General features: G+C 37.8%; 1 protein-coding gene across 1 annotated transcript in view; it reads right to left on the reverse strand.

Moving 5' to 3' along the window:
• The window catches only part of col7a1 (collagen, type VII, alpha 1), a 73767-nt gene that overhangs the window by 20121 nt on the left and 33923 nt on the right, over positions 1 to 19723 (reverse strand). Inside the window, 41 exon segments of the mRNA XM_048199384.1 lie at positions 5 to 49; positions 306 to 365; positions 1827 to 1862; positions 1988 to 2056; positions 2215 to 2295; positions 4262 to 4297; positions 4644 to 4706; positions 4840 to 4872; positions 5022 to 5066; positions 5154 to 5189; positions 6348 to 6383; positions 7178 to 7222; positions 7324 to 7395; positions 7494 to 7607; positions 7716 to 7760; positions 7971 to 8006; positions 8138 to 8347; positions 8594 to 8716; positions 8809 to 8844; positions 8925 to 8963; positions 9073 to 9108; positions 9223 to 9258; positions 9493 to 9558; positions 9673 to 9777; positions 10516 to 10551; positions 10634 to 10669; positions 11438 to 11482; positions 11595 to 11666; positions 11812 to 11847; positions 11916 to 11996; positions 16826 to 16861; positions 17151 to 17186; positions 17267 to 17347; positions 17432 to 17473; positions 17579 to 17614; positions 17717 to 17761; positions 18277 to 18348; positions 18437 to 18481; positions 18578 to 18613; positions 19078 to 19158; positions 19289 to 19324. Coding sequence (XP_048055341.1) covers positions 5 to 49; positions 306 to 365; positions 1827 to 1862; positions 1988 to 2056; positions 2215 to 2295; positions 4262 to 4297; positions 4644 to 4706; positions 4840 to 4872; positions 5022 to 5066; positions 5154 to 5189; positions 6348 to 6383; positions 7178 to 7222; positions 7324 to 7395; positions 7494 to 7607; positions 7716 to 7760; positions 7971 to 8006; positions 8138 to 8347; positions 8594 to 8716; positions 8809 to 8844; positions 8925 to 8963; positions 9073 to 9108; positions 9223 to 9258; positions 9493 to 9558; positions 9673 to 9777; positions 10516 to 10551; positions 10634 to 10669; positions 11438 to 11482; positions 11595 to 11666; positions 11812 to 11847; positions 11916 to 11996; positions 16826 to 16861; positions 17151 to 17186; positions 17267 to 17347; positions 17432 to 17473; positions 17579 to 17614; positions 17717 to 17761; positions 18277 to 18348; positions 18437 to 18481; positions 18578 to 18613; positions 19078 to 19158; positions 19289 to 19324 — 2355 coding nt within the window.

Here is a 19723-nt window from a genome sequence, read left to right on the forward strand (position 1 = left end):
TCACTCTTTCTCCTTTTATTCCCGCTGGCCCCTTGTCTCCTTTTGGGCCCTAAAATACAAAACAGGCACACAAATAAAACCAGTATATGTATGAAATATGAAGTCAGAATTATTTCTACAAATGTTGAAGGATGGCTGATGACAGAATATGACGGCAAACTGTGGGAACAAATAATGGGTCATAAAAAAGAATAAATATCCAGAACAACACTTTTAAACTTCAGAAAGATTGGAATGGTGATAAAAACATCAGTATGAATAGCTGGCTGGTCCTCACATACATGACCAAAATGAGAGAAACTCACAGGTGATCCAGGAAGGCCTCTTTCTCCAGTGGTGCCTGGCAATGTCTGACCAGGAGGACCCTTAAACAATCAGCCAAAAGATATGAGTTAATAATGTGGTATATACATGTCAGAAATAAATCTATGGTGCATTATCTACAATCTATGTCATGGTGCAGTGCAGATAAGCCATCCACTTCCCTCAGGAGAATTGGTACTGTATAAACGCTTGAGTTCTGTTTATTCCATTCGTGTGGTTTTTTTTTTTTTCAGGACAGTCTGCACATTTCTGAGAACATGATGTGCATATTTTTCAGATATTATTAAGATTCCATCATAGTTGAAACTGTGGATGGGATCTCTTGACAGATTTGTTACTCCTGGAAGTGTTCGGCTATACACTGAAGGCAGGTGATGGATTTTGCCCATGGCATTTAATGTGAAACAGCCACAGCAGTTTACTTTCCTGTCAGTAAATGTGGTAAATATATATATGGAGCACATCAGTGCCAGTACCTAAATAAACTCATACACAATAAGGCACAATTACAGAGTATTTGTGTCAGAGAGATGGCAGAATGTTGAAAAAGAGGGTCAGAGTTTGCACATAAAGTTACTCACTGTATCAGATTTTTTTTAGAGGTTGAAGGTACAGCTACATACAGCTAAATATATTAATCAAACACAAATAATGCTGACTTGTCACTTAAATTGTGAAAACAAATAAAATAAGGCACTTAAAATGGAAGTCAACAAAGCAAGGCACTTTTTTGTATTAATTCTACTGTACAACAATGTGCGTTATTTTTTACCAACATAATTTGTGGAATGGTCTCTACATTCTGATTTTGCTTAATTACTGGCTTTACATGGTTATGACTGGTTCAATATAAATAGCAGACAATTAGTAAGCAATTTTAGAACATTTGTCTCTTGTTAGTATGTATAATGTTTAAGATTTGTGGTTATATAATAAGCACGGCTATATTTAACATTCATCTTGTTGCAATGTATTGCCTCTGTCAATTTCTGTTCTGTTCCAATTCTGTTCAAGACAAATAGGTTTAACTTGTTGTCAGTAAGTTTGTGTTATGAAACACAGCAAACCTTCTTGTGTTGGATTTGTTTTAAAGAAACCAGCAAACATAATACAGAAGTTAATGAAACTGGATGGAAAGTATATAGGAACTGTCAAAAAAATGCCCAAACTTTGTATGAAAAAACATAGAATCAAGGAAAGTTTTTTTTTTTTTTTTATCCATAGGAGTCATAAAATATTAGATTCAAGTAAAATAAAATTGAGCTTCTCTGCTTGGCTTGAACAAATAAAAGTCTTCACTTGGCCAAGGTTTACTTTAAGACTTTGTGCTGCTCTTCAGTTGGCATTTGGGTTTGATAACACTGAGAGAAGATCTATTGAAGATCTCACGTACATAGCACTCTAACATTATGTTTGGTTCAAATGAGATTATCTTTCAAGCAGGTGAGACAGGTTGATCTTCACACAGTGTTCGCTATGATGTAACCATGGCAACAACTCACCGTCTCACCCTTCATTCCAGGGGGTCCAGTGACAGACTGCAGAACACAGTGGAAATAAAGCGAGAGAGATAAATTGAACAGGTTGGAAATTAAAAGCATAGTGTCAATCAAGCTACACATTACGTGCAAATCCACACATGCAGATGCACATATGGATGCACCTTTCCTGGTGGACCGCTGTCTCCTTGCTCTCCTTTAAGTCCTGGGGGTCCGATAGGTCCAGCAATACCCTGGAAAAAAAGTGACAGAGAGAGATAATAAGACAGAGAGAAAGTGGTTAAGTAGGGAAGAACAGAAAGAAGCAAAGAAAACATGAAAAAAGAGGCGGAATACCATGAAATTATTGCACATATATCTTTGTAAATGTCAAGGGCATCTGATCACTCACCTGTTTCCCAGGTAACCCTGGCAGGCCATCTTTCCCTGGAACACCATCTCTTCCTGGGACCCCAGGCTTGCCCCCCTCTCCCTGTTTATGTCATTATGTTAAAATGTTAAAGATAACCTTGTTACTCAAACAAGTGAGCAAATAACAGATTTCATTATCACTTATCACTAAGACAAGCATGCTAGAGAAACAAATAAAATACATTTCTGTGTACGTATGTGAATGTATGAATCCTGCAGATAAAGTAATGGAACAGTGTATTCCTGAAAAAGTAAATATACAGTGGCAAGAAAAAGTATATGTAAACATCGCTGCTGGAAAGGGTTCAAATACGCAAAAAATGCTTGAAAACTGAAGAATCTGCAGGAGCTGGAGGATTTTTCTGAAGAACAGAGCTCAGTTTAACTGCTCAGGACAAACAAGAGACTCATGAACAACCATCACAAAACAAAAAAGCAGTCGTGGATCATCAGGTAACCACACACAGTATTAAGAATCAATGGTTCACAAACTTTTGAATGGGGTTATTTTAATAAATTCAGCTATTGTTTTGTCTTGTGAACTAAATGTAAACATCTTTTATGTAAAATATCTTACTCAGGACTACTAAATAAAAAATAACATGCATTTTGTATGATCTCTCTTATTTTATTAAAATTATTCACATTTTCACAGATTCTGCAAGTGGTTCACATACTTTTTCTTGCCACTGTACCTTATATATTTTTTTCCTTCTCTTAATGTTTTAATCATATGCTAATGTCTACATGTGTTGTTAGCAACAGTTGTCAGGATTGGTTTATTTATTTATTATAAGCAAGTTATGCTCTGTTTATAAAAAAAAAAGAAGTTTATATCACGTCGCGTTCTGACGTAAAACTGAACATAAACAGCGTAGGAGAATGACAGGTAAGAGACGAATTTGTTGAATAAAGTTGTTATTTTTGTTTTGTTTTTGTGCACAAAAAGTATTCTCATTGATTCATAACATTAAGGTTGAACCACTGTAGTCACATTCACTATTTTAACAATGTCTTTACTACTACTTATGTTGCTTTCTATTGGGGATAAAAAAAACTTCGGATTTCGTCAAAAATGTCTTTCTTTGTGTTCCGAAGATGAACGAAGGACTTATGGGTTTTAAACGACATGAGGGTGAGTAATTAATGACAGAAATTTCATTTTTGGGTGAACTAACCCTTTAATAAAAAGTTTTAATTTTTAGAAAATATTTTAGAAAAGGAAAATCGAATTAAACAAAATATTTTATTGGCACTACAATACTGAATGTTGTGATGCTATGATATTTGCTGGTTAATCTTCAAAAGGGCTGTCATTTTCAATTAGATTGGTAATCAAGTAATCAACAATTGTTTTGACAATTAATTGAGTAATAATTGAAATTCACCTAAGTAGGCTTATGCGTGCTCTAAATCTCAAATAATGTGTGATGTATTGCATAAATAGACTGTGTGTGTGTGTCTGTGTGTACCTACATATTGATAATTTGGGTAAAAATGTTTGGTTTTAGCATTTAAAACTAGCTTTATATAAAAACAATAGAAGTCCATGTCCGCATTTAGATTACTAAACGTGTGTGTGTGTGTGTGTATGTGTATTTTTTTTTTCGTGAGAGAACAGGAGAACAGAGAGTCGCTTCATATAAACTAGGTCTGGGTATTGCCAACTACCTCAAAATACCATACTCATTCATGCAGTACATACATCATGATATCATTTTTGGATTGTGCCTGCAACTGCACCAAATGCACGACTGAGACCAAGCGTGTCCGTCTGAGAGAGTGAATTTCGGATTCAGTTTCAATCTTTCTCAAACCTCATAGAAGCAGTTCTGATGGCACTGTGAAACAGCTATATTATTTTTCAAATCCAAAGTCAAGTGCTCTTGTCATTTGTTACTTGGACCCTCAACCATGCATTTCCTCGCAATTTTGCTGACTGGCTGAAGAGGGAAACTTGTAATAGAGCATTTATCGTAATAAGAATTTTCTGTAATATATGATGTCTGGTATGTTTATTTACTCACCACTTGTCCTGGAAGCCCTGGGGGTCCTTGTGGTCCCTGCAAACATTTGAAAATGCGTGCATTTATGCCTACTCAAACAAAAATAAATCAACACATTATATAAGAGCAAGATGTCTATGTAAAACCCACAGGATCTACTGAACATCACAGTACACTGATATTTAAGCGGTATCTGCTGAAATAGGCCTACGCGAGGAGGAAAAATACTGTAATTTTGCTTTCTGAAATCCAAGGGCAAACCGAAGACACAGAGGGATAAACAGAGCATGTGAAGAGGCTCTGTGCTGAAGCTGCAGAGATTGTCTAATGACCTCTGTGGAGAGACAGAGGTCAAACTCCTCTGAGCTATTGGAAAGACTCCAATATTGCGTTTTTATCTTACTATGGCTCCTGGAGTGCCTGTAGTTCCAGGTAACCCTCTATTGCCCTGAGGTCCAGGAGGGCCCTTGAAGAATGAAGAGAAAATATTGAAGAGTGAGTAAACTCTGATGGGTTAGTTATGTAACTCCAAAAACACATTGCTGTGTATCAAATCGCCTTAAGGAAAGCATTCATCTCTACTCAGCTGGAAAACTTACTTGAACTCCAATGCCTGGTTGTCCTTGGTCACCCTAAACATGACACACAAACATGCATACACAAATAGTCAGGACACAAATAGGGATAAAATAGCTAACATGGTTCATGCTATTATGGTTGATCTAAAATTAATGCTAATGAATGAAATTCTAGGGCCTATGTCAAATAATGCAGCATTAACCTTCACACCAGGAGCCCCTGGGAGTCCATTACCGCCCATCGGACCCTGAAATACCAAACCAAAGGTTAGAAATAATATTTTTATTATTACTATTGAGTATGTACATAAATCTGTTAAACTGAATATACGTACAGTTGGTCCTCTCATTCCTGGTTCTCCTGGATTCCCCTGTGCAAAATACACATTTGGTATGAACAGCAGGCTGATACAAATATAGAGCATATAGACACACACATACACACATGCACACATAAACAGCACAAACAAGCTCTGAATGGACAGACATAATGTATACTTTTGACAAAGATTGCACAAACATCGAATATACATACACTACTGTTCAAAACTTTAAGGGCCGGCAAGATTTTAGTCTCTTATGCTTAGAAAGGCTGGTGATTTGATCAAAAACACAGCAAAAACAGCAAACTTTAAAATAACTTGTTTCTATTTTAATATATTTTAAAATTAAATGTATTCCTGTGATGGTAAAGCTGAACTTTCAGCAGCCATTACTACAGTCTTCAGGGTTCGTTCAGAAATTATTCTAATTTGCTGATTTGGTGCTTTTATTATTATCAATACAGTTTAAAATGGCTGTGCTGCTTAATATTTTTTTGTGGAAACCGTAATGCATTTTTTAAGTATTCTTTGATGAATATAAAGTTCAAAAGAAAATTATTTACTTGAAATAGAAATCTTTTGTAACACTATAAATGTCTTTACTGTTACTTTTGATCAATTTAATGGGCTCTTGCTGAATGAAAATGGTAGTGTATAAAAATGACAAACATTTACATTGCTCACAGAGAAATAAGCCATATAGTAATGTATATATCAACTCACATGTATGACTATCTAACGGACATAAATGAACACACAAACACACACAAACAAAATACACAGACAAGGACGGCCCCCTTCCCATTATTAGTAAAGCAGCCTACAATCTCAGCCACAGAAAACCTACCGGTCTGCCCAGCACTCCTGGGAACCCAGGCAAGCCCTAAAGAGAGAGGATGGATGGAATGGAGGGAAAGGAAGTGTAGAAACAGCAGAGGTGTGATGGTCCAATTTTGAAGTGGAGTGGAATTAGAAAATGAAGGGAGAGGGATTACAAAAAGGAGTGGTGGAGGAAAAGAGGAGACAGACTGGTTAGCGGATAGAAGCAGTGTTGCATTTGTTACTTCTGTGTGGTTTATCTATGGAGCCTCAAGCAAAGGAAGTCAGCTAGTGCTCACAGCAAGGCCTAGAACTCGCAGCAAATTCCCAGGCTTTCCTACATGACAAGCCTAAGAGAGGCTGCCATGTTGGGATGCTGTTACTCACAGGTAGGCCTGGTGGACCGGTCAGTCCCTTCAAACCCTGCTCCAGAGGAGAATAAGTAAAGGTGTGAGTGAGAGCTAAAACTCTCCTCCTCCCCACTAAAGCCAAACTCTCTTTTCATCTCCATTTCATAAGTGACAGCATGTTTCTACATTGTATGGTTACTACACTATGATATACTTGACTTATCATAGTAACTGATGAAAAGTAAACTGGTCATAAAGTGCTGCAGAATTCACTGAACATTACCAAACTTCTGAATAACATTAGGATATTTGTGGGACTCACCGTTCTCTGGTAATCTAAACATACCATGGTTTGTTGTAAATACAGTAAACCAATATGCATGACTGTAAGAATGCATAAGACATCATTGGAAGGTGGTGCCTACCAGTGCAAAAGATGTTTCTATGCAATTACTGGTTGCTAGGGTGTTCTGGTTGGTTAAATGGTGGTTACTTACTGGACTAAGTCCCAAAAAACCCATCCAAAGTCTTTATGGTATTTTGGTTCACAGATAAGCCTTGGGTCCCTCCTTTAGTATATGCTGTTGTTGTTTTTTTCCCTGTTTTATCATCCACCAGGCATAAAATTGTCTCATTGCTTAGAGAAGTAACAGCACAATTTTCCACAACAAGACACACTATATACAAACGGTGTGGGACAAGTTACATGCCAAAGTTTAATACTCAGGATTAAAGATATGTTCAAATAACTAAGCTTAATTAACCTTAAAACTAATAATGAACTTCAAAATTAAATAGACAAAGCAATTAAAATCCATCTCAATAAGTATTAACTGGCCACACAACTAATAGGAATTTGTTTCTCACCGGCTTTCCATCCTGCCCTGGTTTTCCAGGATCTCCTGGACTTCCCTAAGGTAACAGAACCACAGTTTTATTGTAAAATTAAATAAATAGAGAAAAAGTTCTATTGTCAATTATATAATTATATTGTCTGTTAAAGGTATACTCACTTGGGAGCCATCTTTTCCATTCTCTCCACTGGCTCCTTTGTCCCCTTTCTCCCCGCGAGCACCTGTGTAGCCCTGAGAGAGAAACACATCACAGATCAGATTGTCAACTAAGGTCACAAACCTATAAAGGTAGCATCCACACATAAACATTTCAGAAACTCCACCCTCACCCGCTCTCCTGGAGATCCTGGAGGCCCTACTGCTCCAGGCTCACCTCTGATACCTTGGGGGCCTGGCAGACCCCTTAGACCAGGCAAACCACTTTGAGCGGTGGCAGAATCACCCTTAGAAAAACACAGGCATACATGATCAATATGTTACCACACACAAAATTTCAGTTCACTGTACACTTTCACTAGTGTACTAAGAATGTGAGCTCCATTTTGTTTTACCTTCTGTCCTGGAGGCCCTCCTAGGCCAGGCAATCCAGCCGGACCCTAAAAAGAGAAGATTTATTCCATATGAAAACAAGTAGGGCTTGAACATATACCAAGCAAAAACTGCTGGATGGAAATTATACACTTCATGGCTTTTAAAATATATATATATGTAAATAAATATTATTCAAGAAAATGCACCAGCAATAAATTTATAATATATATAAAATATATATTTTGCTGGTGATAAATGATAGCAATGGTACTTACAGCTTGCCCTCTGTCCCCTTTCTCCCCTTTATCTCCCTGCAACAAAGACAAATTTTAATCTAATTTAAACAATAACTTTATATGAAGTGTCTTCTTTAATCAGCTCTTTATCCTCTACAAAATGTAAAACTGCTATAGTAACAACATAGCAATTCTCTTCTCTTTACCTTGTCCCCGGGTCTGCCAGCTTCTCCAATTTCACCGGCTCGTCCTGGTACTCCTGGTATTCCTGGCTTTCCGGGTTCACCTGCCTGTCCTGGCTGACCCTCTGGACCTCTCTCCCCAATTGCCCTGCCTGGAGGACCCTGTGGACCAGAGGGCCCTTTCTCACCCTGCTCTCCTTTCACACCTCGCTCACCTGGAAGACCTCGCACACCCTGAAAGCCAGTATGCAAAGAAGAGAGAACAATAAAGAAGAAGAGGAGAGGATGAGACCGTTGATAAATACAGAGAGTTGCTGGATGTTTTCTAACCAGAACTCAGTTTCAGCACCACGGACAGCACCCACTGAGTTTTAGCATGATCTTCATTGCAAAAGGTTCTGCAACACACTACCCCATTTCAACTGTTGAACTACCAGACACCACTCTGTCGCACACACTGTATGAATGATATTAACTCACATCTGCTCCTGGAGGGCCTCTAGGTCCAACATCTCCTTTTTCACCCCTCTTTCCCTTGGCCAGTTCACCGAACTTTGATTCCATATTGCTCCAGTCATCAATTAATACTTTCAGTTCTCTGACCTAAAATGGAAATTGTACGTAAAGTATAGGAGAGAAAGTGACATGTACATCTACATACAAACTGTCAATCTTTTTGATAAATTTCTCAGTACCTCAATGCCAAATTCTGAGAACGCTCTCTTCACATCCTGTGACAAAACAGTAGGATAACAACATTAGTCATCTTGCCAACAATGCATGTGTGACTCTGCGTGAGCGTTTTCCTTACCACTACAGTTCCTGGTTTGCCATCCTCTCCTGGATCACCCTGTCAATCAGAAGAGTTGAATTATTACAGTCAGGTATGCTGAGAACTGCCTTATGTCAGCGCTGAGAGCAGTGACCATTAGATTACACATGGATAAAAATATACTCACCACATCTCCTTTCAAGCCTGGAAGACCTCTTTCCCCCTACAAAGGTCACATTATGACAACTTGTGTCATGATATATATATATATATATATAAAAAACAAAACAAAAAACACACTCACACGCACACACACACACACACACATAAAACATACTCTTGCTCCAGCAGCTCCTGGAACTCCAGGTACTCCCTAATGGATAGAAAACAATGAATACAGTATGTAAGACAGAATACATAGCTGCACTTATATTGCTGGTATTTCAATCCGCAATGCAATATATGTATTTCATTGCTATAATAAATAACTAAACAAGATTTTCAGTTTCAGAAGAAATATAAGTGATGCTTTTTTCTCAAGTGCAAAAATACTAAGTCTCCAACTCTAAAAACAACTTAAGAACCAGCTTTGGTAGATGTTACTTACAGGGGTTCCTGGAGGGCCCTGGGGCCCTGGAATAGACGTTGCCGGCTCCCCTTTTACATAGACCACCTGGAAGAAATAGAGACGGATAGAGATATAAAGCTCTTTGCATAAATTTAGCAGAATTAATAGAGAAGCAGAGTAGTCTATTTATATTGAAACATATGCACAACACAAACGCACAGATCCTGGTGGTCCGACATTTCCAGGAACTCCAGGGGGTCCAATGGGACCTTGTGGGCCAACACGTCCTGCAATGCCCTGATCACCTTTTATCCCATCTCGACCCTGAGGAGAGAGTGAGAAACAGAGAGAGAGTAGATGAGAGAAATAACCATGATACAAATTAATTCCTTAATTAATGGGCATAAATTTGCACATCAAATAAACTCATCAGTGAAGAGTTTCTCCCATAAGGCTGCTGACTCATAATTACTGACTGCACTCAGCATCAAGCACAGGAAGAAGAGCATCCACGCATTTAAAATGTGTGTGAGAGTGTGTGCATATGTTTGCGAGTGTGTTTATATGATTGAAAACATCCATTTAACAACAAATCTGATTTGTGCTGATGGGAAAAGTAGCTGTGCGAGACAGACAAATAGCAAAAAGCAAGTAAAAAGGGCAGAGAGACATAATGACATGGACTGAATAACAGAAAACAACAAAATCAGAGTACATTGAGAATCAAATGTGGCCACAAGTCACAGGAAGAAAACAGCAGGTACAGGCTTTGAGATAACAGAGTACAAAATGAAACATTATCAGGTGGCACTTAGGTAAAAGAACAGCCTTTACAAACCTATTGCACGCTTACCTTTGATGCTACATAGAGAATGAGATCCGCAAATGGTAATAATAATCTTTTCCATAACACAGCTGTCGGAAAAGTCTTAAAATGTAAATTCTGAAAGAGTTATGTGGTGCCGAGTATGATAAGCAGTGATGGACTTGTCTTGTGTTGTGAAAGGCAGGAAGAGAGTGAGAACAGGATGATCAGGATGAAGATAAGTACAAGAAACTCACGTCTCTTCCAGCAGGCCCCTGCTCTCCTTTGTCTCCCTGCGAAGGAGGCATAACCATATTTGATCAGAGGCTAATTATCAAAAATTACAATGTAGTCATACAATAGGTGTTTTATTACCTTTCGACCATCCTCTCCTGGCACGCCGTCCTCGCCCTGAAAAAGTTTGATAGAAAACGAGGCGCTAAACACAGACATCTGGATGAGTGCGAGGCGCGTTTTCATAATTTCTGTAATCAAGACTTCCTGTAATCAGCTCTTCCTGTTTTGGTATAAGAACTCTTGTAATTTTGTGCAGCTCATTCAAGCAGTAATTTCTCTTCTAAATGCTTCGTGTGACACGCAGCCATGTGTTACAGATATATGACGGGTGCCATCCAGCCCAATATAGCTCCGGCAATTACCACAGCTGGTTCAGGGCTGTGATCAGTAAATCAGAAGAAACTGCAGGACGAGCGGGTTTTGCGTAAGCCCAGCTCCAGTGGCGTAATCTATCAGGTTAACCGAACATTAGTACACGGCTGACTGAAACTCCTCACATATTTCAACTATAAAGCATTTATTAGGCTGAGTTACCTCCCACTGAAAGCTCATTAGGCTGCTAAGAGGGTGATTTATAATCAGCAGGATGGTTTAATCGTCTCATTTATGGAGGACAAAGGCTGTGGTGTGGTTACTAAACTGGAACGAGTGTTTGCGTACTGCATTCTAGATTGACTTCATAAAAAACAACTCAGGATTTAAAGGACCAAGTGCCAGCTCGGAAATTCACATAGGCTACCGATATTACAATGGGGTTGTTGAATATATCAACAGCAATGGGTTTGTTGTGAGAATATGTTACATACATATATTGCATGTACAGTAGATTCAAAGGTTTTTGAATAGATTTTGGGTTGTCATTCAGATTACAGCTTCACTTACAGTTTTTCCAGGCAGTCCTGGTTTCCCATCCTCCCCTGCTTTACCCTGAAATAAAGCAAAACATTATTTTGATGTGATAATGTGCTTATGCACTGGTGTGGGAATTTGTATGGGTAAATGATTTCCCCTACACAAATTAAGCCGTGATATTACTCACAGGTGTGCCATCATTTCCTGTTGGCCCAGGTGGTCCTGGTGGTCCCTGAGGCCCTCTTAGTCCCGCCAAGCCCTAGGAAACAACAATTTAATGTTTATTTATCCAGCATAACAATACGTTTCTGATTGAAAACTGGACTGATTTGTAGCCGCCAATAGTGGCAACATCATGATACAAAACAAACAGATTTGACATAGGGAAGAACAGAAGTACTCACATCTCGTCCAGGATCCCCTTGTTTTCCTGGGTCACCCTAAAAAAAAAAAAAACATTTAGGAAAAGACTCAAACTGATTGAGGATGCTTTTAAAATGAGGCTGACCCGTAATCCAGGAACTCCAGGCGGACCAGGTTTCCCATCCTGACCAGGTCGTCCATCCAAACCAGCTGCTCCTCTTTCTCCCTGCACACCCATGCGCACACGTACGTGAAAAAAAAAAACAGTATTAAAGGCTTAGTTCACCCAAAAATAAAACTTCTGTCATTTATTACTCACCCTCATGTCGTTCCACACCCGTAAGACCTTCGTTCATCTTCGGAACACAAATGAAGATATTTTTGATGAAATCCGATGGCTCAGTGAGGCCTCTATTGCCAGCAAGATAATTGAAGATAAACACATTTATATGCCCAGAAAGGTACTAAAAATATCTAGTGATGGCTGATTTCAAAACACTGCTTCGAAGTTTTAAGGATCTTTTGTTTCGAATCAGTAGTTCGGATCACGTATCAAACTGCCAAAGTCACATGCACTATTGAAATTTCGAAACACTTATGACGTAACAAAGCCTCGTTTACTGAAATAACGTGACTTTGGCATTCCGAACCACTGATTCGAAACAAAAGATTCATAAAGCTTCAAAGCAGTGTTTTAAAGGTCCCGTTTTTCATGGTTTTTTGAAGCTTTGATTGTGTTTATAGTGTGCAATATAACATGTGTTCATGTTTCGCGTGTAAAAAAACACAGTATTTTTCACATAATTTACTTATCTGTATACCGCTGTTTCCACTGTCATAAAAACGGGCTGATGACTTCCTTGTTCTATGAAGTCCCTCCTTCAGAAATACGCAATGAGTTCTGATTGTGCCAGCGGTTCCTGTGTTGTGATTCGACAGCAGCTTAGCGAAGCGAACCTTGCCCGGAAAGGTCACGCATCTTACCATAACGTGGAGATGGATGCGCTCAGTGTTACTGTAAACATGTCTTTAATTTTACCCTATCAATTTGAGCCGGAATCAGACCCGGTGATTGGACTGCGGGATGAAAATAACAGCGTTTCGACGACATGGCGACAAACACACTCTACAAGCGCAACTCTTGTGTATTCCTGTGGGCGGAGGTTAGTCAAAAAACTGTTTTAGTGACGTCATTAAAGAAGGAAGTAGAGGGATGTAGTCCAAACTGGCCGTTCGATGTAGGCGACTTCTGTTAAATAAAATATCTCGCTTGGCATTGAACTTTGAGCTTTAAAATTTTACAGATTTTATTTATACTCTAACAACAACATTACACACTAACTAAAGTTTGAAACATGGGATCACGAAGAACGGGACCTTTAAAATCGGCCATCACTAGACATTGTTAAAAGTTGTTATTTTGTTTTTTGTTGCACAAAAAGTATTATTGTTGCTTTATAATATTAAGGTTGAACCAATGTAGTCACATGAACTGTTTTAAATATGTTTTTAGTACCTTTCTGGGCATCTGAAAGTGTTCATTATCTTGCTGGCAATAGAGGCCTCACTGAGCCATCGGATTTCATCAAAAATATCTTAATTTGTGTTCCGAAGATGAACGAAGGTCTTAGGGGTGTAGAATGACATGAGGGTGAGTAATAAATGACATAATTGTCATTTTTGGGTGAACTAACCCTTTAACTGTCAGTGACACACACATATTCTACATACAAACACTTAACATCACTGTCAAAATCAATTTTTCAAACCAGCATTGGGTCGTCATCAACTTTAATGAGAATGGGTTGACTGATAGATCCAATCTTTGTCATTAACAACACCTTTCTGACAGCACCGCACATATGCATGCCAAAAGCAGCAGTCATCAGCCTAATGCAATAATCAATGATGCCTTGCTTAAAAACCTACACAATGATTAAGAAAGGAACGGAGATCATAAGGATAAAATAGATGAGGACTAGTACACAAGTGTACGTCACAAGGGTCAGACACAAACTAATTGACTATACGTCTCTCTGACAGGAAGAAGAAAACATGGTTTACAATATTCCTTGAGACATCAGTAAGATCTTGTTTTCTCATTTCCTCCCACTGTAAAACAAAGCCTTGCTTCAATCCTGTAGCACAAATGTTAAGGATTAAACAGTCTTGCAACACTAGAGGCCTGCTATTTAAAACCCCAAGAGGAAAAACCTGACATAATGAAGTGTGTCACAGCCGCTGCAGTATAGACAGATCCATGACTAAGCAGTTATATTTATACTTTATACTGATTAGTGCAGCCAGCGTTACCATTTCAGCCATTTTTCAGCTGTCATCCACTGTGTGGCACTTACTTTCAAAATATTGTCATTGCTGCAATCTAAAATAGAATGATTTTGCAAAGGTGCTTACACCTGCCTTTGAAGAAATATTTAAGGAAGCTGCTTATTTTGTAGATGCTTCATTTCAAAAGTTATTGACAGCAAAAAAAAAAACTTCACAAGTTAAAGCAAAGCGTTCATTTTCTTGCTATGGGGCATAATGGTAATAGTGGAAAGTAATCAGACATTACAATCAATTTAAAATCAAATTAATTTACATTTAATTTATCCATCATTTTGTTAAAAATGATTTGACATCACAAACTACTTTGTAACCAATCACGTCAACATGCCGGCGGGCTTTAGCATATCATTAACTAGCAGGGGAGTCTCGAGAGAAGCCAAGTTATCTCGGTATATTTTTCTGTTTAAAAAATCGGGTAGATTTAGCAATATAGCAGGTGTATGATGTATATTACGACGTTATGATGAACTATATGCCTTTCTCCATTGACATTTTAAGTTTTTCAAAGTGTTTGTAAGGATGCTGATTTTTAGAAGGCAGCTATCTGACTCTGAGATGATGAATGGGAACATGGTTTGTGTAACATTAGGAGCACATTATTAGCTGTTTGATAAAATAGTACAGCAAAAGGCTAATCATATTAATTACCATTATGTGTCCGACATTGTAAAAAGCGATACCATAGTGCAGCGTTTACTTCAGTAAGTTGAGCGAGTGGATCTGTGAGCTGGTGTGAGTGAGTGGAGGCGGGGCTAATTAGCATATGCATAGATTCGCATATACTAAATTAAGCAAGGGTGTGGAGTTACATTCAAGCTATTTTAAGGGATGAAGAAATGAAAAAACAGGAAAAAACGTTTAAACATCATTTTGGTGAAATTATTGACTACAAGGGGATTTTAAAATTTAAAACAGTTATTTTAAATTGTAAAAAATTCTATTGCATTTTTGATCAAATAAATGCAGCCTTGGTGAGCATAAGAGACTTTTTTCAAAAATATTTTAAAAATCTTACTGACCCAAACTTTTAAATGGTAGAGTATATAATATAAGAATACAAAGATTTTAAGCACAGTTCCATTATTTAGCAGCTTTTGGATAAATGCTTTGCTCAAAAGTGATTAAGCTAGATAATGATCTTAGTAATTAGAGCTGGGGACAAAAAACATTCCCAGATGGATTACTATGCATTCACCGAACAAATTATAATATTGAACAATAATTATAATTTTAATTTATTTAAATTTAGTTTTTCATTGACATATGTAAACTGCAAAACATTACAGACAAGTGTTGTAAAATATTTGCCACACTCATTTGAATTTTTCACAAAATCATCTTTTATGTGTCCTAAAGAAAAGAAAGAAACAACAGTCTGTTCACGTCTGTCAAATCCAAACAGAGAACCTTTAAGCAACCCATAACTTCCACATATGCTGGAAAGAGCAAAGCGAACCCTAAATCTACTGAATGATTTATTTCAAATGATTTGTGGCCGAAAGGCATAGTTGAAAAATTGATGCATCGAATCTTGTTTTGTAAGTGCATCATGATTTTCTGAATCAAAATTTAAATGGGCCCGTGAGGTGCTTAAAGATTACCACTCATGTATAAAACTAAACTTGCAGCCTTTGCATTAAGATGCAGAGATCTTAAACCACAAGGATATTACTACTTCCTGTCAGGGATGTCAGGACCTGTCACTCATACACACGTCATTTTTAAAAAAATGTTTTGTGCTAAATATGTTTCATATTTAATGTCTTGTGGTCATGTTAATGATCTCAAAAAGAATAACTGGTTTTAATGTTGGTAAATTACATTTTATATGATTAAAGTTGACTTTGTTATGCTTAAATTACATTATTTTGAGTCATTTTACTTGATTTAGAAGATTTAAAACCCTTTCAAACTTTTAAATGCAGATTGACCACCCAAATAAAGACTACATTGTATATCAGCTGGTATGTAGCCTACAGGTGGGCAAGAGGTGGACAATATGAACATGGGCTAATATGAGAAATTTGATAAGTTATTTGTGTTAGGCTATATAAAAGAACAAAGAAGCAAATTACAAAAACAATAGTAAATTTAAAATAATCTTTTTTCAGATACAGTAGGTTTATTTAACATATAGCCTAGCCTACATTTATTTGACATCTTTTGTTGTTTGATTAACATTAATGACAGACAGGTAGGCCTATTTAATTGGGCTGCTGAATGCATGGACGTTATTACCCACCTGTTTACGTCCACTTAAGCCATAACCCACTGTATTCACGTGAGATACTCCACACGATGGACTTTTAGACATCTGTGCGCACGTGTATTTGACTATTCAGGCGCGAGGAGAACTGATCGCGTGCGCGCTCTCTCTGTTGCGCACGCGATCAGTTCTCCTCGCGCCTGAATAGTGAAACACGTGCGCTTCTGTTGTGTGTCATTCAGCGCAATTCCACCTATCCCTCCTTCACTAACTGCACATAAATAACGAATTGTGTGATTAAATTGTAATGTTGTGCTACGACGATCTTCGACGATCATTTGGCTGTAAACTGAAATTATATTCAACCTGCCAAAGTGGCTAGTGGGAGTGGCTGTCTTACTCGCCACAGCTGAAATCAACCCGCATTTGGCGGGTTGGCGGGTGTTAATGTCAAGCCCTGATGACATCCCACAGTAAACAGAGAAACCCAGCTCTCTTACCTTGTCTCCTGGACTGCCCCTATCGCCTGGGTCACCCTAGAAGAAACATAAAATAGAATTAGATATTACAGACTGCTATCAAAAGTAATGACTAGTTATTCACTGTGGATCTACAGATTTAATGAAAATTTAGTTATCAGAATGTTTAGAAAGAATTTGGTTGTATACTGAGGTTGTCACTGCCCTAAATAACTGTACTGTGTGTATATCACTATATTTAGAATCAGTGTGTACGTGGCCACAAAGACAAAACCAGGTAGACAAACAGATTAAAGAAATATGTAAATGGCTAAAAGGCGCAAAAGCACAAAAGAGAGGTACTTACTCTGGCTCCTGGTAGCCCACGCTGCCCTTCACGACCCTAAAAAAAACCAAATTGTTTTAGATAAAAATCCTATTACTCTCAATAACACCTACTGTTTGATCTCCATGCTGACTTACGCTTGGTCCTGCAGAGCCTGGAGCTCCTGCTTCACCCTTTTGACCTTTAGCCCCGTGCTCCCCTGGGTCACCTGCCTCTCCCTGGAGGTAGAACGAGTATCACAGTGACAAAATCAGAATATGCGTGATAGACAGAATTGAAAGACTATGAACATTTTACTGTACCTTTTCTCCTCTGTCACCTTTTAGCTGTTTCTCTCCAGTCGTCTAACAGAATAAACAAATTCAAAAGATTTCAAAAAGCAAAAACTACTTACATAAGGGGGGTGTACAAATAAAGTATAAAGAGATGATAATAATTTAAAAACATACCACATCTCCAGGCGGCCCAGGGGGACCTTGTATTCCCTGTAATTACCCATAATGAAGATAGTTTGATGAAAAAATGTCACTGTTTGTGTGGTGGTCTAAACATGATAGCATTTGTGATACAAGTTTTTCAGCTTTCACCTGCTCGCCCTTTGGGCCTCTTGGTCCGGTGGTGCCTGGGGTACCCTGCACAAAACATAGCTCTGATCACATGACCAGACAAGGAACCCAATAATCTAACCCAATAGTGCTAAATATCTTGCAGTGGTGATATGTTGTTGTTTTATTTGGAGGCTAGGTTGATGTTTTTAACTGTATGGTTGTAGAGAAATCTCATTAACCAATAAGATTTTAGTTTTGGGTTTTAGTATCACTGGTCGCTATATACAAGGCAAAACTATATGATATAGCGGCTACAAATAAAGGATGTAAAGAAATTGTATGCCATGAATTTGCTGACAAAATGGAAATATATTAATGTTTCTATTTCACTATTAATCTATTACCTGTTTTATTAATATTCCTTTTCCTCATGCTTTAACGTTGCACTGTGTATTAACACATGTGAATGAGTCATTCAGGAATAAAATTCAGACTGAGTATAAATAATTATGGTGCAAAAAGAAAGTTTGCAAATATTTACTTAAGCGTGACCAAGCCTCAATTCGGATGTAATACATTTAGGCAGCCATATGTCTTACATTTCGTCCATCTTCCCCCGGATCACCCGTGTCTCCTTTTGGCCCAGGTTGACCTGGTTGACCTGGTAGTCCCTTAAATATTAAAGGAACAATGTTAGGATGTGGCTGGAATACAAGGCAAAATGATTTGTAACATCACATAACAAATCTGCATACTCACTCTTAGACCTCTCTCCCCTGGTTTACCTGGCAACCCTGATTCTCCCTGAAAGACAAGAGAAACAGAGTAACATTGCATACAAAAAACAAAAACATACTCACAAATAAAGAAATGACAAAAAAAAAAAAAAATCAAACATACCGAAATACCATCCTCTCCTTTGTCTCCTTTTAGTCCCTAAGAAATAAAACGAGATTAGACTTCATGAAATGCACTGTTAAAAGAACAGTTTACCACATCTTATTCACTAAAATAATTACACTCGCAAGAATAACAATACAAATTCATATTTCTGAGACCACAGGTGCAAATACAGTTGCATTAAAGGAGTGTGGAGTAGCATCTGAAGACACCTATTACCTTGACTACTTGTTACTTCTGTGAGAAAGAAAGATGTTAGAAGAAAAACAAGAAAGAGTTAAATGTTAAAAAAACACATTAAATAAAACAAAAGTAGACAGTGGTAGTAAAAGTAGTAAATTTCAGAAACTTTTCATCTAACATGTTTAGGGTAAAGAATTAAGTATGACAAACACACTTAAACCCAAAAAAAGCTTAGTTGGTGAGTATTATTTGCAGATGAAGTTGTTAGAAGCAGCATTTAGGCCTGTGTTCATGTATAAATGTGTGTAGACTCTCACATCTTTCCCTCTGGGGCCCATGGGCCCCTGTGAACCAGGATTGCCTGCCTCCCCTCTCTCCCCTGGGTCACCTTGACTGCCCTAGAGGCACACAGAGAAAAGAAGTTGAGCAATGTATGACAACTTATTCAGGCTAATGCAGAGTCATTTGCATGAACATATGTTCTGGAGTCACTGGAGTGAGAGAGACAGTTTTAAGGGGACACTTTACCTTTGCACCAGGTTTTCCAGACAATCCAGCGAGACCCTGTGTAAATAAAAAAACAGCTATTGATGAATTTAGTGTTTCTTTCTTTTTGCTAGGATGAGGGAAATGTAGATGTGTTATCTATTTCTAGTTTATGTAAACTTTATACAGTACTTTTCAAAGAAATGTATTAAATAAAAAAAGAACTGTTAGTTTGATAGCCATAATGTTATTATGAAATTGCAATTATTTTTCTTTCATGCATTTATTTGCATAATGAAATGTGATTGGTCTTTTTTCCACTGCAAATATGGTGTCACTTTGTGTTGATTCTCATGCACAAGAGACAAAAAAAAAAACAAGAAATTACATTTAGATTTTTACATTTATGCATTTAGCAGACACTTTTATCCAAAGTGACAAAAGAGGGGAAAAAAGGCAATTTGTCAAATAGACAGC

This window comes from Megalobrama amblycephala, linkage group LG8 (genome assembly GCF_018812025.1).
Source record: "Megalobrama amblycephala isolate DHTTF-2021 linkage group LG8, ASM1881202v1, whole genome shotgun sequence".
Taxonomy (NCBI): Eukaryota; Metazoa; Chordata; class Actinopteri; order Cypriniformes; family Xenocyprididae; genus Megalobrama; species Megalobrama amblycephala.